Source organism: Echiichthys vipera (assembly GCF_963691815.1).
Source record: "Echiichthys vipera genome assembly, chromosome: 20".
In the NCBI taxonomy this organism is placed as follows: Eukaryota; Metazoa; Chordata; class Actinopteri; order Perciformes; family Trachinidae; genus Echiichthys; species Echiichthys vipera.
In genome coordinates, this window is record NC_139845.1 from 12,320,966 (window position 1) to 12,346,443 (window position 25,478).

Sequence of the window (25,478 nt, forward strand, 5' to 3'; positions counted from 1 at the left end):
TCAGATCACCAAAGTCCATGAACCAATACATATGGCAACAGTACAAGTTGTCCAACCTTAACAGGTGCAACAAAACTAACCAGATGTGAGGGAGGTGTCCATCAACCTCATTTTACAAAGAGGTAAAATCATTCAAAAAAGGTCAAAATAAGAACACTGTAGAATCTACAGTGTAGATGTACCGATATAGGGGCTTAAGGCATCAGGAAGTTTTACCCAGACATATTAAATGAAACTCACCACATTTAAAAGGCCTTCAAATATTAACTGCTAGCAAAGCCTTTATCAATAACTTTTAACATGTAGTCGCTACTTCGGCTATGTAGTAATTTATTAAGCCTTTATTTATACATGAGAAATCATTTAGAGTTTAATATGCTGTATATATGTACACTAGTGATATTCTATAACGTTATCGTTGGAGCTCAAGGGATGCAAAGCGTGTCTAAACCATAAAGCAAACAGACACATGCAGTATTATTAGAATCAAAATGAGTTTGGAGGAGGGACCTTCAGTATTGCTTTTTGGAGGGAAACAAGTGGAATGACATGCACAGTCTTTAATCACCTGTCTGGAAGAAAACTGATATAAAATTCAACAGCATCACAATTGGTAGCCACAAAACATCATGTCTATTGTTTTAGTCTGACCTTTATTTCAAATAAATTGGTTGAAATTCAAACAGTACAGAGTGTGTGTTTTATAACATATTAATTAGGTCAATACACAGGGACAAACAAACTTGATTAAGAAATCTCACACCAAAGTCACCAACATTACCTGGACATTCAATGCACACTTTATCCCCTGATATTTTGGCATGTTATCAGTGCAAGGCAGGCAACTGCTTGGGGCCCTAGGTCAGTGGGGCCCCCGAGGCCTGACAAACCTTGTGTATAGGAGACCTGACCTCCCTAAGGGGGCCCGTCTGACTCCACCCACTCACATTTCAAGTTGGATAATTTTTTTAGGTTTTGTTATGTTGGAAATACACATTTTTAATGTTTGGATTAAAGTTTGTACATTTTTTATGGGTTTTGTTGGTGTCAGATTATTTATAAAATAATGGTGACAAACACCTGTATGAGGTGCCCCTATGAATTCTTGCCCAGGGCCCCAACAGACTCTACAATCTCCTCTGCATATTAGGGAGCGTTCAACACTGAACATCGCGTGTGAAGAACTATATAGATCTGGCAATACAGATAAAAATGACCATTTTTCGCAATGCATGTCAAAATTGTAACCTAAACCACAAAACGCACCACACACTTTAAGCCACATGCTTCTATTGTAAAAGCTAAGGCCGTGTCAAGCTGAGAGTTATCCGCCACTGGGACGCACTCACTAAGTGCTGAGCCTGGATGGCGCACTCATTCAGCGGGACAGTGAGACATTCCAACCCGCTCGACCGATGCTATCCTCGGCCTATGGCAGCGAGTCTCCCGACTGCCTGCTCCCAGAGATGGGAGGAGCCAAAAGTACGGGACGATGTGACATTTCCGCATGTCAATAAAGAAACGTATTTGAAGACAGGAGGAAGGAGTTAAACAGAGCATGTGAATGTACTTCTCTACTGCTCTCAGTTTTCCAAAAGTTAACATGTAGCGTTAGTTTCGGTCACATGATGCCAAGCCTGACCAGACGCAGGTGCCGCCTCTTCGTCTTCTTCTTCGCAAGGAAACAAACTCACTCCAGAGCATTTTAAGAAGCAGAGACTTTGAGCTGAAACGAAGAGCAGATAGAGGTGTAACAACATGCTGAAATTAAAGCCAACGTTTGACCTGCGAAGAGACGTGGTGTCCGACATCCTCAGGAAGGAGGCGTCGGTCTGCAGGGTGAAAGGTGAGGCGTTCAGGTGTCGACGGACGGCCAGCGGCTTTTCGAGTGTCAACTGTTTCTTATTGAATAGCTTTTGTAGCTAACAGTGCTAGGTAAAAATGTTAAGAAAAAGTTAAGTCTGTTTCTGCTATTACATGGTACAGAGTGAATGTAACTGCATTATGCATTTGTGTAATTACTATGAAATTGCATCCCACTCAAAGTCAGTTTCTCAGAGAAAATTTAGCTCGGACTGTCCTACAACTTCAAAACTAGACAAACTCTGAATTCCCAGTAGTTAAAGGTTAATACGTATATTTACTCCTCACAGGGTCTCTCTAAATATCTTATAAGGAATGCAACTAAGTAAATATTTATTTTAAATCAAAACATAAACCACAGTAAAAAAAAAAGGTTATAGAAAATACAATTTATTGAATTATATCCTCACATCTTATAGTTTTACTAAATTAAATGCAGATTATTATATTTCCGGTGTGTACAACCTCAGTACCAGCTGTTTGTTAGTAAGACTGGAAATAAATACTCTTATTATTTAAGCTGGATTCAAATATTACAGCAATATTTTCTAAATATGCTGTTAGCAATAAAAAAAAGTTTACTGTAACATCACAAGAGACAATACACCCTGTGTGTATGACACTTTTACTGGAAACTTTCTACTGAGTCTGCAAACATTATGCAAACAAAGAGTTGAAAGTGATGCGTAACGTGGTGATTATGCAGGTAATGCATCAGCATTATGTCTCATATAACATTAAGCAGCACATTTCCTACTTAATAGTTCACCTACACATCTGGGTACTTTATGTGTGTAACAATAAGTTATTATACAGTGGAAACACACTCTATTCTCATTTTGCATTACACTTACTATGGTCAGCATGAGTAGTGTTAGAGATACAATAACTTATTTGGCTGATCAAACTGTTGTTTAGACATGATAAGATGGGTTCATAATAATGATGCCGTGTTTGCAGAATACTCCGGGGCAGTGGACACTCGTATCCTAAACATTGAGAAAGATGGGGGTGTCCTTTACTCCTGGAAGGTAAGTCCATAGTGACAACACTGCATAACAAGTGTTTCCTTCACTGAATGTACTCAAAGGGGGTGTAATTATTCCAGTCCTTATTAATCCAATGCGCTCTCCAGTTTAGTTGCTTTACAAAGTTCCCTTTTCTCTCATTGCCATGTCGTGTGCATTGTCTTGTCTTTTTTGTTGCACTTAAAGGCCCCATATTTTATTTTTTTCTTATAAAGAAGGTGAAGGTGCTATATAAATACTATGAAAGTATCAAAACGCTCAATCCACAGAGAAATGCACACAGCCCTTATTAAGAAACGGTGACTTTAAAAGAGCCGCCAGGACTTCTATGTGGTTGTGATGTCACAACTGTATTTTATATAGCTAGAAATTGCAGCTACAGTGCTTTTAGAGTAATTCCCCGGCTGCTATGCTGGAGAGAAGCCAAGAGTGCAGGTACGGGAGACACCGAAATGCTAACCAATCAGAGCAAACTGGGATTAAAGATGGTTTCAGACAGACGGTGAATACAGGTTTTTACGACAGATAGAAAAATAGATGTTGAGAAAAATAATGTTTGTTGGTTTTATTTTAGCATTAATGCATGTGAACATGTTCTAGTAGAAAGCAATGGATTTAAAAACATATATGCCTTGTGTTTGGGTGAGGGGGTGAGTAGCTAAGTGTAAGTTGGATATAATATTATGAAAACTGTTTGCTGAATATTCTGTATCTGCTTGTCCCAGTCTGTTATTGAAGTCATAGTGAGTGAATTCTTTGAATCCCAGATGCCATTTGTCATGTCTCCACTATTTATCATTAAATGGACTAATGAAAACAAATATATTCTTTTATGCAGATTTCTGTGAAATTCTGCTTGACATATTTTTTTAAAAACCTTGGGATCCTTGCTTGAATCTTAAATAAAGTTATGTTTGCTGAACCGTGCTTCTCTCTGCACAACATACATTTTTAATGACGGACCTGCCAAAGAGTCTGTTGGTTTAGTGGGTTAAAGAGGATGTGCAGCCTGCAAAGAGGAAATAATCTTTTTTTGTGCAATATTCACAGCTTTATGCATGCCTGGCTGTGCCTTTAGGTTTCAGAGTAGACGTGTTCCTTTTAAATCAAATCTTCTGAACCCCCTCAAAAACTGGTGAATTGCTGGTTTGAAGTGAAGCAGGTCTAGTCAGGATAATCAGCAAGGTCAGGCAAGGTAATGAAGAGGTCAAGCATAACGTTCCACACATACCAAAGTGGTGGAAGACACCAGTGGGAAAGTAGGTTTACTGGATCGGGACAGATTAGGATTATCCATCTCTGTAGTTTAATTGATTTTAATTAACTAACCAGATGATTATTTTCTGTTCTATTCTGATAGGGAGCAACAGGGACCACCAGGATTGGTAAATATGACCCCAACACCAAACAGAACAAGGTACTGTGTTTTGCCCTATGTCTCCTTCCCTCTGTTGTTGCACATTTTGCTTTTGTGCATGTGTGTTTGTGAACACCAGTTCCCATGCGACTGTGTATTCTCTCCAACAGCTCTTGTACACATTTGACAAGCAGGTGTGTGTCAGCAGCTGTTCCCTGAACAAGGAGGAGACAATGCTAGGTGAGCCTCTGTAATGTACAGATAAGGATTTACCAGCAACAGACATTATTAATAATACTGTCTTGACCCTAAATCGGGCAATTTAGTGAGAAGCTTTAGCTTGATCTAAGCACGTGGAGGTACAATATAAATATTGTGAAAGTATCAAAATGCTCAATCCACAGAGAAATACACACAGCCTGTATTCAGAAAATTTACTTGTAAACGGGCTGTCAGGACTCAAATGCGGTTGTGATGTCACAACACTGCTATTCTAGTTTTTCATTTTTTATTAATATTCATACATTTTGAAAAAAAAATCACTTGAATGTGATAAGGCAAAATGTGCAAATCATGCTGGAAAAATATATTCATGTATTATCATTTCAGGCTGTAAAACAAAAAAAGTGACTATTTCTAAAATGGTACGATGACTTTCTATAGGCACTGTATATATATATATATATATATATATATATATATACTGTAAATATACTGTATATAGGTAGAATGTGCCGCTAAAGAGCTGTCACGGTCCTTACCCGGCTGCAATGATGGTGCAGAGATGCCAAAAGTGCAGATGGGGAAGAACTGGAAATGCTGTCCAAACAGAATGGACTGGGCTTTTATTGGAGGGGGAGCTTAAAGAGACAGGCGCTCAAATGGAGCGTTTCAGACACAGGGTGACAGTATGAGAAAAAAATATGTGTTTTTTGAACATTAAAGCATGTAAACAAGCTCGAGAAGAAAAGAATGAACCTGAAAATAAGCATATGTGGGACATTTAACAAAAACTGATTCAGTTTAGTCTCTGGAAAATATATGTAAATGAGGTGAAATGACACCTTGCCTGTGCTTTTTTTCCCTCTCAGCTGTCAGCTTGGCACAAAACACTAGAGGAGAGGAGCGCCTCAAACCGAGTAACAACCAAGATCTCTTTCTCTCTATGTCATTTACCACACCAACTACTCATATTGCATTTGTAACACTTCTGGTTACAATTCATTTCTTCTCACATTGTGTCTGTCTTTGTAGTATCCAAGTGTCTAACTCTCCTGATTGAGATTCATCCCATCAACAACACTAAAGTCCTCAAGGCAGTAGACTGCAGGGTCAAAGTGCAGGTAGAGTTTGTATGCATGTGTTGGTTTTACTGCAGCCACGAGCTGATCTTGCAGTTATGGATCTGCGCTTATAGTGTATGAGTGCCGTAAGCTTTTTCATTTTTCAAGCTTGCTGAATGCCCTCTGGCCTGTAGTTCCCATTTTCTCCTACTCCCTTTACATATTTTATCTTCCTCTTTTATATCTTTTTCATCAACAGAGGAATATTATTTAGGTATGTTATTAAGCCTCTGTTGCTGTAGCCCTCTTAATCCTTACTGTTGGCTGCTCGTCCTGTTGCCAAACCACAAATTCATAGACATGCCAAGAATGTTTAAGGCCTGCAGGAAAATATGAAAATCAGCGAATAGATTTCTGGTAACGGTTGTGAACCGCCAGATGCTGACTCGTACTTTCTGTGGTTCTGCCTATAGTTCCTCGACTCTGAAGCTGACAGGAGATCAGTGCTGGAGAGCCACCTGCTGTTGCTGACTGAGGACGGATGTGAGTCTGCGTGCCCTTATGCTCGTCCGTCTGCGTGGGCTTTATTTATTTAAACAGTAACAAAACAGATCATCAAATTTAGAGACATAATCTGGCTTTTAACATTTGGATAGGATAAAAAAGGATTCTCTGGAGACACAAACCATTGAATATTGTTGTATTTATGCATATCCTTCTGTGTGTTTCAGATGTGGATCTCTACCATGTTATGCTGACAAGACAGGAGGGTTATAGAGTGGTAAGTAGGACTGCATGGATGATTTTTCTGGCTTTTGGGTTGTGCAGTTTTTAGAGGCATACATTCCTTCCAAGAGTGCTCATATCTGAAGGTATTTACCTAACCTAGTGCAAAAGGAAATATGGCTTCGAGCTCATTCTCAAGCCATAAGCTATACTGTGTCTCATACCCTCCTGGGGAGCTATTGCATTAAGAATTCAACGTGTCTACAAAACTGAATATCAATGTGTTTGTGTGGACCAGGTGATGGCGAATCCAGAGCGTTTGTCCAAGACAGCAGAGAGAATAGTAGAAGACTTATGCTGGGTCCAGTGGGACAGACACACACAAAGACTCTACTATCTCACTCATAATGTAACACACACACAGGCAAGTACATCTGTACTTGTGAGGACACTGCATTGATTTTATCCATAAAACGAGGGCTATAGATTGCTGCAGGGATGAGGTATTTTTGAAGGCCAACCTGGAAGTTAGCATCGCCCCGGTACCCTCGACAAAAAGTCTAGATTATTGCAGGACATAAGCTCTGTGGCGAACAAAAGTTTATGATACTTGCATGTTTTGTTCAGCAACATTATCTATACAAATGAACACCACCTATATGATTTTTGAAGTGTAAATGCAATAGCCAGAAGCAAAATGTTAAGGCTGAAGTATAAGCAAACTACACCACGGCCGCATGACTTCAACATCACCACCACAAGCTTCGAGTTTATTACATGTGTTCGGCGTGTTGACGTTTGTAGTCTCATTTAGCCAGATGTTAGCAATCGCCTTTGTTAAGACACAAGCTTCAGAATTCACAAGTTGGGTATTTACTGATGTATTTTCTGTCGTCCAACAAAATGTTAAAATCTCTTAGGCTTGTGTTTAACCCTGACCCTATTTCTGACATCTAACCAAAAACCCATTCAACAAACCCAAAGACTTCAGAACGAGGGAAGAGGAAGTACAAAAATGCATTTCCAGGTGTTTGGACTCATTCCTGCAGCACTCTAGGTAGCGCAAAATAGGTAGACTCAATAACACAAAATCTGTATCACGTGTCTCTCACAGTGCCTGATGCGATGTGTTCAGTTTCACACCAACCATAACTGCGAAACTGTGGTAAGTCATCTATTATAATGGAATAAGTTACCAATCTTTTGCACATGTTTTAATCATATAATTATATTTCCATGATCACTTGCTTTATATTACTGTCCCACAGTTGGAACTACCATTAGAGGTGCCTGCTAATCTTTTACGCACAGTCAAGTAAGAAAACAACTACAAGTACAGTAGAAACATAGACATATCTTGTCTCTTTTAAATGGTATTGACATGTACCTGCAATCGAAGACACTAAAACAAATCACTGCACATTGCTCTGCAAGTTTTTAGTATGCTGTGCGGTGTCTCTAACAGGTTTGTACATCTGGGATTTGATCATTATCACACGGAGAGACCAGAGAATAAGCTCATTTGGATGGAAGTGTTCACAAACAGAATAGGTAACGCATACACACACACACAAATCCTTTCAGACATGTATGTAAATAAACTGACGTTACATGACTAATTCTATACACTTGTGTGTGTTTTGCATCTTTTTTTGTGAAAACAAGAAAGTAAGTCCCTGTCACAACCAAGAAGCTATGTTATAATCTGCGACACATAATTCACAATCTCACTGATGATACAACAAATACAAAAGACTCATTTTACAAAATGAATGATTGGTGTTTTAGAATCCGTTAAATTATTACATAATAATATAATCCAATTAGAAGTCAAACCATCCTTTTGTTTATTATTATTAAATCCCTTCATAAAATTGTTGATTAAAACTAATTGTATCAATCATTCCTGCCTTTTCCTGTCCTCTTGATAGAACTTTAAAAATGTATTGTGAGTCATTAATATGTGAGTTGATTTTCCATCAAAACACATCACGACTGATTTAATTTCTGACTGATTTCCATAAATATTGTCATGGCAGAACAAAATCTATTATTGATGTCACCTCCTGTGTGATCCATCACCTCTCTGCCCCTGTGGTTTGGTTTTAGGAAGCATGTGTGTGTGCTACAGCCAAAATGTTCAAGACAAACAGGAACTGATCTACACTGTGGTTTTAGTCCATAAAGGTGTGTATGCTATCCAATGCTGTCTATGAAAAGACCTCTAATACCTTCTTTCTATCGATGTATCTTCTTCCTATAGTACTGTTTTTATCTTCAGTACAAGGTGACTTTTTTCATTTTCATTACCTGCAGACTGCAGCAAGACGTTCAGAGTATCTCTGGGCAGCGACCAGTCACCACAGAAAGCAGCGCACCTCCATCCGCTCTTCATCCCCATAGGTCATTGCACACACAGAAATGTCAAATAGTCATACACACACCTCAGAAGCCTTGTAAATTCAACTCAAGGATATGAGTTTGTAAGGTGGACCTCCAAATATGCATTCCTTACTTTTGCATTCAAAACAGCAGCACAGGCACACAAATACAAATGAGTGCATGTGTCCTCATGCAGTCTAATAAATGTCTGGTGTGCATACAGCATACCAATATAACATAGTAGTGATGCTGTTTTTTATTTTTTGTATAAAGGTTACCAAATCCTAGTGTATCTGCAGGACCAATTCCTCCATTGTATCAACACCAGGCAGCAGGAGATGCTCTGTCACTCGCTCTTTCTCACAGGTGGGATGAGATTTTTAAATAAATAACCTGTACAAACACTTATTCTCTCTCTATATATCTATCTCAACATCTTTAAAGGTCCCATATGGTTAAAGTGAGATTTGCTTGTCTTTTGTTTTAATTATAAAGCAGATTTACGATGTGGTTATATAAATACTATGAAAGTATTACAAGCTCAGTCCATAGAGAAATGTACACAGCTTGCAGTCAGAAACTGTGCCTTTAAACGAGCCATCAGGAATTCTGTACGGTTGTGATGTCCCAACTGTACTATATGTAGGTACATAGGGCTGCTACAGTCATTCCCCTGCTGCAATGGCAAGAGCACAGATACAGAAGACCCTATTTTCGGGAGGGGGGGGTTAAAGAGACAGGCGCTAAAACCGAGCGTTTCAGACAGAGGGTGAATACAGCTATATACAGACAAAATATAACAAAAATAACGTGTTTTTGAACATTAAAGCTTATAAAAATGTACTAGAGACACCAATATACAAGTATAAACCTGAAAATGAGCACAATATGTCCTCCTTAAGGTATTGACGTGAACTTGGGCCTGCAGTGTCAGTCAGCTAACATCACAGTGCTGCATACAGAGGAAAATCCCAATGGTAGTCTGTTGGACCTGGCCAGCGGGACGATCCACACTGCTGAGCTCAGCCCTGCCTTTCTGCTGCAGATACTGAGATCAGACAGTCCTTCTAGGTGAGCATGAATCATTACTTTTTTTTGGAAATGAAGGATTTATGTATCTTGGGGTTATTATTTATAAACATCGAGGGGACACTTGAGAGCAGAGGAGAGTACACGTATGCAGGAAGCAGACAGGTGGGAAGTTATTTTGTGAAAAATGATTTTAGTGCGAATACACCTGCAGAGTCTTTCTGGACTAAAGCTTGAATTGTGTCCAGCAGTTTGGATTCAACCACCCTGCTCAAAAAAGAGGCATCAGTTGCCCCTTGCTTGATTTTTTTCTTGGACAATATTTTGTTCTATTCCTTAATTTATTCATTCAACTTTTAAACAACACATGCATCACACTGCGGTACCTGCCTGTTGGCTGTCTGCCTGTGCCTCCACCTTTGTGCTTCTGTGTTTGCATACGCTCATGTTGTATAAAAGTAACTTTGCGGCATGTCACCTCCATTCAAGGTGTCCCAGCAGTAAGACTGACCCTCAGCGCCTGGCTGCCCTCCACTGCCTGCTGATTTACAAGGGAAACGACCCAAACCTGGAGCTGAAGGTACAAATGAAGTCGGGAAAGGAGGACAAAAGTATTGACATTTAAGCACATTTTCGAAATGTTTATACACCACAATGTTATTATGTAGTTGTAGAACACAAGATTAAAATAAAAATAAATAGATAATTGTAAGAGTATGGCAGAGATGGCACGATATCTGCACTTCTGTGTGAATTCAGTAGGTGTCAACCTTGAGTTGGAGGTGAGCTGAGGGAAGAAGAATGAAAGATAAGACAGGCTGCTGTAATAAAACAGAGAGAATGGGAGTAGAGCAGACGAGTGGACAGAGATCAAACAGAGTCAAACAAAGACAAAAAGAAAGGGAAGATATTTGAATGGGGACAGCAGACTGTGACTCAGACTCTATTAGTAGTATACCTAAATTAAGTTGTCCCAGCTGCTCTGATAGATTGTAATAAATTCTTTCTTTAGAGGTTAAATGAGTCACCAGCTTCATTAGTGAAGCTAGCACTGAGAAGTTGGACTCCACATTTAACTTTTGTATTCTTAGTGGACTCTTAATAAGGCCAGCAGCTCAAAATGTAGTGGCCTTAATAAAGGTGTTAAACAGTTGTTTGTTTGTACTTTTATGTAAATGCAATGCAAATTATGAACTCTTCCTCTTCACACAATTGTTGTACAGTATTTATATTTCTAGACACATACTGACTTTGGAAAACAGATATTTGTTCAAAGAGCAGAGCAATGGGCAACAGAGAATTAGTTTTCACTCTGGTGCACTGTGGTTGTGAGATTTACAGGGTCTATCTTTGAGGAAATGATTTTGTAGTTACTGTAACGTAAACACGGCTTTACCCATCATCCTAAAATTCGTAGCTAAACTAGAAGTTCTTTTTTCTAGGCTAACAGCTCACAAAGACAATATTAAAAAGTTGATGTTAAGCATGTTATCTTTACCATTTTTACCATATTCACCATCTTAGTTAATGTGTTAGCATGTTAGCATTGACTGAGCGTCAGGGAATCCCCAAAGGCATAGTACCGAGTGTCATGCCAATAATTTATCTAATCTACGTTGCACTTCGCCACTAAAAGTTAAACTATCCCCTCTTCGCCGCAGTTGACAGCATTCATTTCATTTCATAGACATTGCAATGCAGCTTACCGCACTTTGCTGCCGCATGGTAATGCACGAAATTTCTGCAATCTTCCAAAACCCAATGGAAAAATCTAATTGGCTTATTGTCGATGAAATTTGGTAAATGCTAACTTCTGTATTGACCTACAAAACTGTGTCATCCCTACAACACTCTATACCAAACTGGTAGGCTACCATCCAACCAACTTTGCTCTCCTCAGAGCCACGTCGCTAGCATGGCTAAAAAGTAAAACATTTTAAACACTGAACAAATAAAGCAAAGAGGGGCTTTATTTTGAAATACTTAGTAACACTTGTTCCCTTTCTTGCTAATATTTAGATGAGAAGATCATTACAACTGTCATGTTTGTGTTGCTCAATATGAAGCTAGGAGATGCTTAGCCTGGAAGCAGCTAGCACGGCTCTGTCCACACAATCATTTAATCAACCTACTAGCACCTTATAAAGTTCACTAAATGTCAAGTTAGATCTTTTTTGTTTAATTCGAACAGTCTTGTTGTTAACATAAAGGTTGCCAGTCCACCAGCAGAGACTGCAAGAAGTTACTGTGCTTAGCTCAGAAATACTTGAGCACTCAAGTCCCTCGTAAAAAACTCTACTTGATGTTTTCACGCTTGAGTCTCTATGGTGATTAAACAAACAAGAAATGATGTCTGAGTGAGGTGAATCTTTATGTTCCACTTTGGACGTAGCCAGACTTGTCATTTTCCCTCAGTTTCCAGTCTTTATGCTAAGCTAAACTAATCTTGCTGTAGCTTCAGTGGCACCTTCTTATCTAACACTCTATTTCCCAAAATGTCAAACTATTCCTTCAAAAGGATAGAAGATAAGCTAAGGATATTGAAAGATACCGATGTTGTATGGCTGTCGTGTACTCCCACAACATTGACACCTGTCTCCTGTGTGTTTCTATCTCTCCTCTAGATTATTGAATGGCTGTGTGACAACGTAAACGCCTTCGAGTCCTTTGATCAGATCCAGGAGTTCATTCTAGGTCAGTGGCAGATGAAGCATGGGGAATTTCACTTCTTCCTTTTAGAGTCTTGCTGCTCTCTTGCATTTTTATGTCTCTTTCTGCCTGTGGTTACTCACATATCATCTATGCACAAAACTGAAGTCTTTCATCAGCTCTGTTTGGCTCTTAAATCTCTTCTCTCGCAGACTTGTGCCAGGTGTCCAACGCAGGTTTGGAGAGTGTGAATTAGGAACCTTAAGAGACTTCTTGCTTGCAAAACAGTTTAAATTAATATGGTTTAGTCTTTGTAGACACACAACAACACATTCAAATGCCCCGCAATGTCTGTCTGAAGAGAATAGAACAGTAGATGATCACATAAGATGATGGAGCACCTTGCAGTGATAATGATTACATATTATTTCTGTAACTAGTTTCTCTAAGATACATATTTATTAGTTCATATTAATACTAGTTTACCACTGACAAACAAGAGACCATGCACAACTGTAAACAAACTTCTAAAGCACAACCATATAAATATCACTTCAGTACAGGAGAGTGCACGCCACAGATCTGATTTCTGATTTAGTCAGTAAAGAAGATTTTACTCTGTAAAACCACTAACAAAAATTATCATCTTCACTGCCAACAATTGGACAACAGTGTGAATATCATCAGCAGTATCAGCGGCTTATCCCCCATGCTAAAATTAGGAGAGCCATTTCGCAGCAACAAATCCACCACACTAAACTGTAGTTTCTCCGTTACTGTCACTCTGGCGAAACAGAGAAACGCACACACTTACATAACTCTTTGTGTTTGTCAAAGATGTCTGGTTCAACTCCAAGACAATGACATATAAATAATACAAAGACATGTGTTCTCTGCACTGTAGCACAGTATCCCTCTAAATAAAAAAAATCCTGCCGGTGCTAATTCAAAACCTCATTCTGCTACTTACAGCACCTACACATTTATGTCAAGCTAAGTTCATTCTAAAAATGACACACACAGCACTGCAGGAACACCACAATGCCAGCAGAATAGGGAGGTACAGGAAAAACAGCAGATGCATAGCCCACTGCATGATCTTAAAGGGGACATATGATGCTCATTATGAAGTTCATACTTCATAAGTATTTTGGATTTCGACTAGAATATGATATGATATAAAAACCCTTTATTTTTCTCCTACTGGCTGTCTGAATATACCTGCATTCACCTTCTGTCTGAAACGCTCCATTTTAGTGCCTGTCTCTAATTTTGAACTTTACACTCCATGCCCAGTTTTCTTTCTGAAATACTCCTGTGTCCTGTCTGTTGTCTGTATGTGCATTTTTATTTAGGCTGTGAACAGCTGAATTAAACTGCCCTCTGGGATAAATAAAGTTGTGTCAACTTGAACTTGAAAAAGCCATTGCAGCAGGGGAATGACCGTAACGGCACTGTAGCAGAACTTCCTACTTATATATTATAGGTGTGGCATCACTACTGACTGTAAATTGAGCATTTTGGATATCTTCACAGTGTTTATGTAGCCCCATAAAAAAAAGAGTCATCTCACTTTTTACAGTATGATAACTTTAAATCTGATATGATGCAGTGGGCCCCCATAAAACCCGCTTTTGGGAAGGACATCGCTCCAGTTTGCCTTGCAATTATTATAAGTTCTGCATAGCTGTGATATATAAAATAAAAGTCTGACTCTACTCTGTCTCTCGGTCTCTCTCAGCCTCCTTATACAGAATAAGCTCTGAGAAGGCTCTCAGTCTGGATAAAGTCCTGCCTTATTCCTCTGTGCTCAACAAGAAGGTACCACACACACACACACACACACACACACACACAAATACACACACACACACACACACTTATATATCCGATTCAGCATGCATAAAGGAATAGAAAATAAACAGGCAACCATATATACGGGCATGAATGTGGAAGCGAGAAACAATTGCAGTTATTTTTCTTTCTTTGTGCCTTTAGTAACAGGCATTCACACACACACACACACACACACACACACACACACACACACACACACACACACACACACACACACACACACACACACACACAAACGTCACACTTACACACTTAAGTCTATCTTTGTATGTTCTAGGAGGTACCAGCGAGTCTGTTGGAAGTCCCAGGTGTGTCGTGCACCGCTGAGCTGCATATTGAACCTGTGTTCAAAGGCAAGGTAACAACATCAATTTTTAAACACATTTATTATATGAAGTTATTATAGAACGATATGTATGACTGTTGTATTCATCATCATAATATAGGCTTAGGGTTAGTCTTCTTCCTGCTCAGTTCCCTGCTCTATTTTCAGAACAAGTTAATAAAACTTGGCTTGACATTAAGGCTGGTGATTAAATGGAGACAGTGTTTTTTTGTCTGTTGTATAAAATGTATTCAGACGGAATTAAAGACATTTGTAAAACAGTGTGATTGTATATATATATTGTGTTTACTGGTGCACAATTCAGCTGCAATTATCAGTTGCTTTGCAGCAATGTCCTTGATGTGTCACTGGCATTGTTGTGCGTGTGCGTGCGTGCAGGCCAGAAGTCTCCAGGGTTTCTGGTCAGAGCTGCAGTGGAACACAGAGAGGACAAAATATCTGGATGCCGTTCCCAACCCCAGATACATAACCTCACACATACAAGCCGAGTGGGATCAACTAGTGAGTGTGATTGTATGTATTTGTGTGCTCCGACAAAAAATCTCTCATGCATATTTATTAACACAAGTCAAAATTCCCATCGTGGAAGTGAAATCGATAGATGGTAATAGTTTGAACATGCTAGGTGCTGTGAAGGATCAGAGAATGTGTGTGCGTTTTTCTCTGTGCATGTCAGCATACCTGTGGGTCTTTGTTTAACAAGGAGAGCATATTTTCAGCTCTCCCATGATGCTTTTGCTCGTTTCAGAAGGCTGAGAGGAGAACATCCAGCCACATGAATCACATGGAGGAGAACACTAAGAAGTAGGTCTGCCTCCCACTGGAGCTTTGTTAAGAAATGTACATTACTACGTACACACACAGACCTAAAACCAGAGAGAAGGAACGCATGACTGCACCTCTGTACCTCTGCACTGTGTTTAAGTGTTTCTCTGTTTGCTATACTGTTTTCTCAATTGGTGAGGATTTGTGCACTTTAAAACCAACTGTAGTTACAAAACTGCTAAAGGTTAGCTATCATGTTTTAACAAAAAATGCACAAAATCGACAGCCTTACTCTTCAACTGGGCTGGTTTTCACGCCCAAAAATGTGTTTCAATTATTAAGCTGTCTCTCAACTCACTAAGTTCTGAAGCATAATCAATCAGCTGGAGATTGAAACCTAATCTTATACAGTAAAGATATAGAGCAAGTTTCAAGTACTTTTGAATCAATAGTCCAGACTTAGTAAAACTCCCTGATATCCCTAAAAAGATTATCAGATTATTTGAGTTGTCCTGTCTTGAACCTAAATAAAATGTATTTCCTAATTTTCATGCCCTGTAGGCAGCCTGATATTTATGCTTTTACACACTATTATAAAGAAGAGGTGCTGTATAAATACTGTGAAAAAATCCGTCGGAGCCGTCAGAACTTCTGCACAATTGTGATGTCACAGCTTTATATATATATATATATATATATATATACCTGTATTTAGGTAGAGAGGGCTGTTAACAGTCATTCCCCGCCTGCAATGACAGTAGAGAGGCGGCATAATCACTGACCAATCAGAGCAGACTGGACTTGTTTGGGAGGGGGGCTTATAGAGACTTCATTCTCCGGCGGTTGTTGGCAGAGTGGTTAGAGCTGTTGCCTCCTGTAAAGAGGCCAAAGGTCCTTGAGGCAGGGACCGCGGGTTTGACTCCGACCTGCGGCCCTTTGCTGCATGTCTCCCCCTCTCTCTCACCCCATTTCCTGTCTGTCCTATATTATAAAGGCTTGGAAAACTGCCAAAAGAATAATCTTTAAAAAAAAAAGAGAGACATCATTCTCATAAAGAACCTGTGTGAATCCCTTTTTAGCCTGCCACCAGGTTACTCTCTGAATATGAAATATCCACTTTCAGTTAAAATACCTTTGAAATGAGATTATAACTTGAGGTCTCCAGAAGTTCATGATCAACTGATTTGATGATGGGCATGTATCTGTATGCACCTGTCCTGTTTGTACTAGGGATCAAACCAAAAGCCTTTTGGTTCATAATTAGCTTCTATTCCTCCAGGCCAAACTCTAGCACCTGCTAACAGTAATAACTTTTTGTGCTTTTTTAGTTTTTATATATTTTTGCTGCAGACTTCAGCGGTGAAGCATTATACTGCCACAGCTTATAGCGCAAGAAAAGTAAGAGTCTTATTATAATGCTAGCTTGAGGGATTGTTTTCACACAAAGCTTTTCTTCTTGTTTTGTAGAGTTCTATCAATGGTGGACACCTGGTGTCTTGGTAAGACGACATAAGCCAGCTGACTAAACACATACATACACTTACAGACATTAATCTATTGATGCAACACACACAGGTACACACACACACACACACACACACACACACACACACACACACACACACACACACACACACACACACACACACACACACACACACACACACACACACACACACACACACACACACACACACAAAACAGAGAGTGTGAATGCCATAAATAACAAAACCTTGCTTTTAATGGAGCTCAAAACTGTGTGCCAGTGTCTTTGGGTGTTTGTGTGTTCTTTTGAGGTTGCATTCTTCATGCCCACTGGAGAATTCAGCTAAACAGAGCCACCACACTAATTTATCTTGGAGGGAGGTTGTGAAAAAAAAATGGTAGGGAGGAAGAAAGTAAAGGAGTAAACAGAGTGAAAGAAAATTTAAAGAGTTGAAAAATGCTACAACTATATTACCTCCTTCACCTCTCTCTCAGTGCAGATGCTTGTGTCAACCACAACATAGGACCCTCTCTTACCTCACTCATTCACTTGTAAAACACACACTCTCCTCATTTTGATCACTTTCCACACAGCGAATACGATAGCACTCATGGAAGAAGCTGTCTCACCAATTCCCTTCAGTATATCTATATCTGACTTCACTGTTTCAAATCCAGGTCAGAGTTCTGGATTATTCTCATTCTGTTGTTAATAATTACTACTCTTGTACACCAGAAGGTTCTACAGACAGCTACGTCGGATCAAAAACTCTTTTATAAAAGGGATGTGATTGGCTGATCCACTTTCAAAGCCATTTAAAAATAGTCTAGAAAAGCATAGATGTGAACGCATCACAATTTCAGCATTAATGCGGCAATTAGTTCGCACGATACCAGTAAATACCGGTAAACCAAGGCTTCTCAGGGCATATTGCTTTAACTACAATGTTTAGTACTCACATTTTTATCAATACAGATATTTATAATCATGTTGTTTTCATGACATATAAAGTGAGGGCAAAGACAGTGAAAGTCTAAGGACGCAAACGTAGTAAATGAAGTGCGTACAAGTCTGGGGATTAGCAAAGTTATTGCAAATCATCCTAACGGGAACATGAATGCCTGTACCAAATTTCAGGCTAATTCACCCAATAGTGTTCTAGTGTAGTTGTATTGTGTTGTGCTTTAGTGCAGTTGGCACTAAAGATGTCAAAAGGATCATCAAAGTCAGGGAACTACGAATGTTTGTATCACATTTAGTGCCAACCTATCCAGTAGATATTGTGGTATTTCTCTGGATTAGTGAAAACCTCTACTTCCTGGTGGCGCTCAATGAAAAGTCAGAGGATCAGAAATGTCATTAGTGATGTCAGATTCATGGATACCTGCACTAAATGTCACAGCAATCCATCCGATAGTTGTTGAGCTGTTTCAGGACCAAAGTGGTGGACTAACTGACAGACAGACAGACATTCAGTGTGTCAATGTCCAAAAGCACAAAGTGATCTTCAAAAAAGACTTGTTTTTAATGACCGAAGGTGCAAACCCAAAGAGTTCATTGACAAGATTATAAAATAAGGAAAAAACAGCAAATCTTCATATTTTAGCAGCTGGAACCCAAAAAACAGTTGGCATATTCTTTCATAAATTACTTAGAAAATTAATCAATATCAATTTTGGTAATGTTTTGTCAATCTGATCATTTATTTGCCATTCATCGTGCCTTCTATCCATTAAAATTAACAACAATGGCTTTGAGGGTGCAAAAAAATGAGGTACATGAGTTGAGACAGCATTGCAGAGGTCAGATGGTCAATATATGTGAAGAGCTACTGTGTCCACAGGTGTGAAGGCAGTAAAGCTGTACCTGTTTGCTCAGAATAGTAACATCAGCTTTATCTAAAATGTGTCAAGTGAAAAAACAGCTGATAACTGCACAGGCATACAGCGAGTCTTAGCAACGCAGCGTCTCAGCTAGCTTTGTCCTGCAAGCGTTATTTATATTTGTTAAATATTACACTGTAATATCAGAACGGCCAGCTTCTTGCATGTGTGTAAAAGTGATCAAAAAAATGATTTGTGCATGAGAGTGGGGAATAATTCATCTCAAGTGACCAAGCGGGAGTGTGGTCCACTTTTATCTGACTAGCATTAAAAAACTGCAGCATCAACACCCTCACAGACACACACAGACAAACACACATATCCACACAAGCTTTGGGATGTATTTTAAAGCGAAAAAACTCATCCCAAAAAGAATCCATTAATGTCTTAATTTCAGTCCTCTTTTTATTTTTTATTTTTTATGAAAGCCATAAACAAGTCAGAGTTTGGGGTTTTCCATTCCTCCTGAGGGCCTGTTTAATAATGTTACCGCACTAACACACCTGAAGCCACCTGTGGCATTCAGTCTAGCGTGGATGTGGCATCAAATGGTTCTTCAAATGTCTCTTTTATGTGCAAGTTCCCACTATTGCCTGGTCTCTTCTAGATAAGAAGCTGGTGCCACTTTTCCAGGAGGAGGACCATCAACAGAGGGCGCTCATAGGCCTGGTGAGAGGGAGTGAAGCTGAAACCACACACACACACACACACACGCAAATATAAGTAGCTTTTTCATGGCTTGGGTTGGATGTTTGGCTCCTATGAAGGGAAACTCATAATGCTTGGCAAATGTACGCTTCCAAATTTGTTAAGGTAAGACTCTTTCCTTTTTGAAGTGACAGTGACCTTAAAGTCAGGTCGATGAAGAAATTGATTTCTTTATATTGAGTTTGGTGCGGGTTTAAATGGCCTGCTGCACACAGCCCTGACCTCAGCCCCATCCAACATCATTGCAAAGAAGTGCAACAGTGACTTCGAGCCAGGGTTTATGTCGCATTGATGGATGGTACTGTAGAGATAGAAAAAGATTCTCAAGTGCTCACGTAACACCAACTCAAAACTAGTTTGCGTTGAAAAATTGGCTGTGTGAGGCTCAAACATCATCATTATATTATTATTAGATAGATAGTTCCATTATTTCAGACCCAGTGGATCCATATCACATTAAAAAACAGCACAGTTAAAGCACAGTAGAAAAACAAACAAAATACAAAACCTTCCACCATTTTCATTATCTAACATACAGACATATTCGCCAGTAACTCCACAGGAGAAATATCTGACAGAACTACGTAAAGAGTTAGCCAGAACAGCAATTGCCCTACACATAAATCCATACATCAAGTTGCATAAAACAGCAGGGCATGTAGGTACCCCGACACTGACAAACATATGGCTTGCACTGGAGTTTCTTGGAGCTCTCAGCAGCAGCCTCATGCTGTCATTATAAGCCACTGTGAGTTTTTCTAATGCTTTCTTGTTTATACCGACACCACAGCTGGGCATTATACAAAGCTGTACAATACACTCTAAAGAGTGAGACCCTCACAGATACACAATACATCCTTTCTGGTTCTGACGATCATGATCGTACTTCTTTTAGCATTGAACTTTATGTCAAAATCAGCACCATACTGTGTGCAAACTTTCAGCAGCTGCTGGAGACCAGCACTATATGGACTAAAGATGACCACGTCATCAGCATACATAAGGTGATTAATTAATGAGTCACCAACACTATAGCCTGTACCACATGCATTTAAAAACAGAGTCAAATCATTCATATACATATTAAAAAGGAAAGGAGACAAAATTCCACCCTCGCAGACACCATTGGTCACATTGAAGGGAGCAGATGTTACATTCCCCAGTCTTACTCTCTTTGTCTGATGAGAGTACCAATAAACCAAGATTCTGATAAAAAAAAAAAAACAGGGACCCTAACTTTAGATCATTTAAAAAATAATTTCTAGTGGTTGATGCGATCGAATGCTTTAGAAGCGTCAATGACGCATATGAACATGGTGGAATTTTGTCTATTTATCTAAAATTTCCTTTAGTGAAAAAATACACAAATCAGTGGCATGCTTTTGCTTAAAGCCAAACTGGTTGTCAGTAGTCTGGACATACCTCTCAAGTCTAGTCAGTAGAATTGTCTCTAGCACTTTGGACATGACACTGGCCAACGCTATTGGCCGATAGGTATCTGAGCTTTAAACTTCCCCACTTTATCCTTGATAACTGGTACCAGCACAACAGAGAGCATAGAATCAGGCAACACTCCATGCACACAAGAAACCTGTATAGCACAAAGCCACCAGTGAGCACAGTTTCTTACTGGCAAGTTTAATATGTTCAGCTGTAATATTACCCAGACCACAGGCCTTATTATCTCTCAATTTCAATATTGGACTTCAGCAGAAGTGAAAATACAGTCATCATCATACTCCATATTATCCACTACAAACAGATTACTTTTTACACAGTTTACTATAATGTTTCCGCCATAACTGTGAAATTTCATCAGGACCACTCACACCATCTATATTTGATGGAAGAGATGTCTTGCAATTATTAATAGTTTTTCTTTCTTTCCAGAAGTCATTAACATTATATTTTTTTTGCAGCTTCCTTTCCAGAGAGTCTGCCCTCATTGTGTTTTCTTTTCTTTTGATACAGCGAAGTGCATATTTAAATCTAGCAGTAGTGCATTTTTTCTTTTCAAACAAGGGGCCATGCCTTGTTTTGCCTGCCTCAGCCCATTTTTAAAAGCATTTCGAGCCTCTGCATGGAGCTCCTTGACATGTTACCTCTAACATGGCTTAGCATTGCCCACTTTTGTCCTATGCTTATGTAGATGCCTACTCGACATACCGAGGGACTCCACAATAGCTTCATAATGGAAACATACTGTATTTCCTTACAGTGTTGTACATTCATACAGTTCATACTTGACACAGTAAGGCACCTTTTGGGTTCTTAATATTGCCCAGCAAGACATCAAAATGACTGACATATTTATTAAGATCTTTCTTAGACAAATGTGACCAGTCTATTTTCACTACATCAATGCCATTATCCACAGGCAACAACACTGGTAAATTGCCTGTGTGCAACACCATGAAAAAGGGTATGTGGTCCGTAGTAGCCAGATATTATTAAATGTTCATTGTATCGATGGAGTCATGGGCATCCACTGTACAAAGGCAGTGATCCAACCACGAAGTAGAGTGCCAGGCCTCGCTAATATAAGTATGACTACCATTTGGCAATAGTACCTTGCTAGATAAAATCAATCCACCGTCTGATCAAAACTGAACTACATTATTACCAAATACAGAGTTAGTCAGTTACATTAGCATTCAAACCACCAACAATCTAGATGCAAGTTAAAGGATTGTCCTGAATAAAACATTTATAAATGCCAATCTACTGAGGCACTCATCCTCACTTTCTGTGCACTCATATGGCGTATAGACATGATGAATATCTTCTTGTCATTACAACACAGCTCAATCCCAATTGCCCAGTCAACTCCCAATCTTATGATATTGACCAACTGGTCATATTTTTTATTCCACATGGTGGCAACACTCCCTGGAATCCCCCGCCCCCCCTCGCAAAACTTTAGTACTCAGGTCAGTTGTTGATTTGCCCGCCCCATGAAAGTCTCTATGCACAGAATTTATTCCTTCCAGGTCTTGTTCAGCAAAAACCGTCTCCTGAACACACATAATGTCACATTGGTCCATCAATTTGTCTACAACAACAGGTTGTTGTCAGTGCCAGTTCCAATTATTCAGTTTCAAGTGAGATCCCTTCTTGTGGGCTTTCAGTGGTACAGCTGCTTTAAGGGGCCCCGACTTTTTGCGACCTTCTTTCACAACAACGCTCCACTGTGGGGACTGTGGCTGGGACCGTGGCGATGTTACGGCTACGTCCAGGAGCCCTCGCACCCCCTGACCGGTGGGTGCGTCCCCAAGTTCTCACTACCTTCTATCTTTTTTTTCTTCTTTTTCTTAAGTCCTTTATTAAAGTTTATGCATTTAACAAATCATATATAATGCCCTCCTCAGTCCAGAGACTTATTGGCTGAGCTGCTCCATGCGGCCAAGCAGCGCTGAGGCGTCCATATTGCCAAACCCAACAGGTGGCAGTTGGTCAAGATAATGTGACAGACCGAGAAATAATTTTACCGCACTCATTTAGAACCTTCGGACAGGCCTTTATATCATTCACATCCTTCTGTTGGCCTTTGTGCACAACGCACCGTAGCGTGGTGTTCGAGCATACATCAAACAGAACCCTCAAAATTGTTTGTTGTCAGCAAGACAATTTCATCATGACTTAGTGTCTTCGTTTTAATCACAATAGAGTTTAACAGTTCATGTTCTACTATCACCTGCCCGTTATCCATTTTGTAAATTGTAGGTTTTGCACGAGGACAAGGAGAGCCTCCACCAGCAGCTGCCATATGTGCAACCGTCAAACCCAGAATATTAGTATTATTAGGTACCAAGTTGGATGTATCAAAACTTTCAGAAACGTCATCCCCATATATTAAATGCAATAACACTTGATATCCCCCGTGTACCTTTTTATATTTATACACATGAACAAAATATACAACAATGTAAACGGTATGGCATTAATGTTTTCACCCTCCTTCAAGGTGGAACAGTTCTGTATTCACATAGTGTAGCATCAGAATCTACTGGTTTAAATAAAAGCCATTCAGAACATTGAAAAAGGCTTTTAGTTTAAACTTGCATGTTTTTGAAAAGTATCACTTGTCAGCTGAATGAATCATTCAGTTAAAGGACCAGTCATCCAGTCACTCATGACAAAACATGTAGATATTTCAAAAGCAGCAAAGGCAACTACACCCATTTTCAAAAATTATTTATAAACATGAACCACTCCAAAATCCAAAATGTAGGGTGCTAAAACTCAAATGTGGGATTAAGTATGACGTGTGAAACGGCTCCGTAGACAATGAATTGGGAAATATGTCATAGATAACAATGAGAGCACCCTGGGGAATGTTCTGAGTATATGGGGACATGGGGACTGAGTATACTGGGAACACCAAAATAGAACAAAGCTCATTCAAAAAAGACATCAAACAAAATCAGTCTCCCATTTGTTGTCTATGGAGCAGCTCCAGACTTCACATGTTTGAGACTTACTTTGCTCATGTTCACAAATATTGATAAAACTCTCTTAGAGCATGGAAATAACAGACTTTAATACTTAATGTAGATGCAGTTTGCCCCTTTAACATAAAAAAAATACTAAACAAAGATTTCGAAAAGCTTTTAGTTTTAACTTGCATGTTTTTGAAAAGCATCGCTTAGGAAATGCCGTCAGTCAGATTAATCATTCAGTTAAAGGACCAGCAGTCCTCCAGTCGTTCACGATGAAACACACAGATATTTCAAAAAGCATAAAGTCCTTTAACTCTCTTAAAAGTCAGCAGTCAACATCCTGCCGCTCAAGATCAAAGATCAGGAGCAGAATAGAAAATAACGAAACATCCAGCCTGGATTGATGCTTTTGAGATACCGCGCCTACTTTGACGTCCTTTCTTTTAGTTTCTATACAGAGGCATGGTGAAAAAAGTGGGTGCAGAAAGGCATTAAGGCATATAATCCCTCCCTAGATGCACTGAATATCCAACATTGCTGACATACAACAGTTTAAAAGCGCCTGCAGGTGGAATCTTCCTCTTACATGGTTTGAGATATAGACCACTAAAGATCTATAGTGAAAGGGTGACAGCTGTTTCACTTCATCGTCATCTTTTAGGTAAAACTCCTGTTACGCTTCACATGAGTCGACATTTTTTTAAAAAGGGCATCTTAGGTCTCTGTCCCGCTTTTCTTTTCTTCTTTTTTTAACTGTACGCCGTTTGATGGACAATTTCATATCCTCCACTTTTTCCTGTACTCAGCATAGTTTTTAAAGAGCAGATAGCTGCAGTTTAATGGAGTTCAGGCTAGATGCTAGCAGTCTCTCAGCTATTCTTAGAATGACCCAGTGCTCCTGTCTTTCTCTCTTTATTCCCTCAATCATTCTTTTACCTCTTCCTCTATTTCCTCTCCTTTCCTTTCCTTTCCTTCCTTTTCTTCTCCCTCTCCTCTCCTCTCCTCTCCTCCTTAAATCAATTTTGGGACACTGTGGTCGAGGGAAAAGTCGCACTGAACTTAATTTGACCCCGCTGAGTGCACGGCAAAGTTTTCTTAAAACAAGCAACACAAAGTTTTACTTCTAGCTACACACACTGACAGAAAATTAATAAAATGTTTTTTTGCAATGCAGACGGTGGATAAGCTTCGAGAGCATCTCAACAGACACCTGCCTCGACTGGGGAAGAAGAAGATTGACTCGCTTGTTGTCAACTACGTCGCCAAACTGGTTAGTACACTGTATGTGTTTGTGTGTGTTGGTCAGAGATAAAGGGAGGTCCAGGAGTCATGTATACTCCTGTGAATCATTTTTAATTTAAAAGATACATCTTTCTTTGAGTTATGTTTATTTAATGTTTGCCTTTACTCTTTTTCGGGAAGGTTAAGTGACACTCAAAGCGAGGATCGCTCAGCGGAAAAGTCAGTGAGTTTTCCACTTTAGTTAAATGGTCTGACAGAGCTCACAGATGGATGTGTGCTCTTCACATTAGAGAGGTTGCTGGAAGGAAGCCATCAGGTGGCCGCTTAACTCCACGAAAACAGTTATCTGGTTAAGGCATGTATCCTCAACCAGTGACCTTTTGTATGGGGATGACAGATCTCCAAGTATATTCTTTAACAATACAGAAGGTTTTA

At 39.4% G+C, this 25,478-nt stretch overlaps 1 protein-coding gene across 4 annotated transcripts in view; it reads left to right on the plus strand.

Annotated features, from left to right (window-relative positions):
• Positions 1–1,551: 1,551 nt before the first annotated feature.
• Positions 1,552–25,478, plus strand: part of gsap (gamma-secretase activating protein) — a 38,183-nt gene continuing 14,256 nt past the window's right edge. For all 4 annotated transcript variants that reach the window (XR_014593673.1, XR_014593674.1, XM_083935452.1 and 1 more), the window contains exons 1-25: positions 1,552–1,846; positions 2,824–2,894; positions 4,252–4,308; positions 4,419–4,488; positions 5,340–5,387; positions 5,503–5,591; positions 6,005–6,074; positions 6,263–6,312; positions 6,556–6,681; positions 7,372–7,422; positions 7,526–7,572; positions 7,723–7,808; positions 8,367–8,444; positions 8,574–8,660; positions 8,913–9,005; positions 9,542–9,710; positions 10,158–10,248; positions 12,293–12,362; positions 14,059–14,138; positions 14,452–14,532; positions 14,899–15,021; positions 15,269–15,324; positions 16,753–16,784; positions 19,262–19,323; positions 24,976–25,071. Coding sequence is in view for 2 of the 4 variants with exons in the window: in XM_083935452.1 (XP_083791578.1) it covers positions 1,759–1,846; positions 2,824–2,894; positions 4,252–4,308; positions 4,419–4,488; positions 5,340–5,387; positions 5,503–5,591; positions 6,005–6,074; positions 6,263–6,312; positions 6,556–6,681; positions 7,372–7,422; positions 7,526–7,572; positions 7,723–7,808; positions 8,367–8,444; positions 8,574–8,660; positions 8,913–9,005; positions 9,542–9,710; positions 10,158–10,248; positions 12,293–12,362; positions 14,059–14,138; positions 14,452–14,532; positions 14,899–15,021; positions 15,269–15,324; positions 16,753–16,784; positions 19,262–19,323; positions 24,976–25,071 (1,971 nt within the window). In the remaining 2 variants the exon portion in view is untranslated. The remainder of the gene's footprint in view (positions 1,847–2,823; positions 2,895–4,251; positions 4,309–4,418; positions 4,489–5,339; positions 5,388–5,502; positions 5,592–6,004; positions 6,075–6,262; positions 6,313–6,555; positions 6,682–7,371; positions 7,423–7,525; positions 7,573–7,722; positions 7,809–8,366; positions 8,445–8,573; positions 8,661–8,912; positions 9,006–9,541; positions 9,711–10,157; positions 10,249–12,292; positions 12,363–14,058; positions 14,139–14,451; positions 14,533–14,898; positions 15,022–15,268; positions 15,325–16,752; positions 16,785–19,261; positions 19,324–24,975; positions 25,072–25,478) is intronic.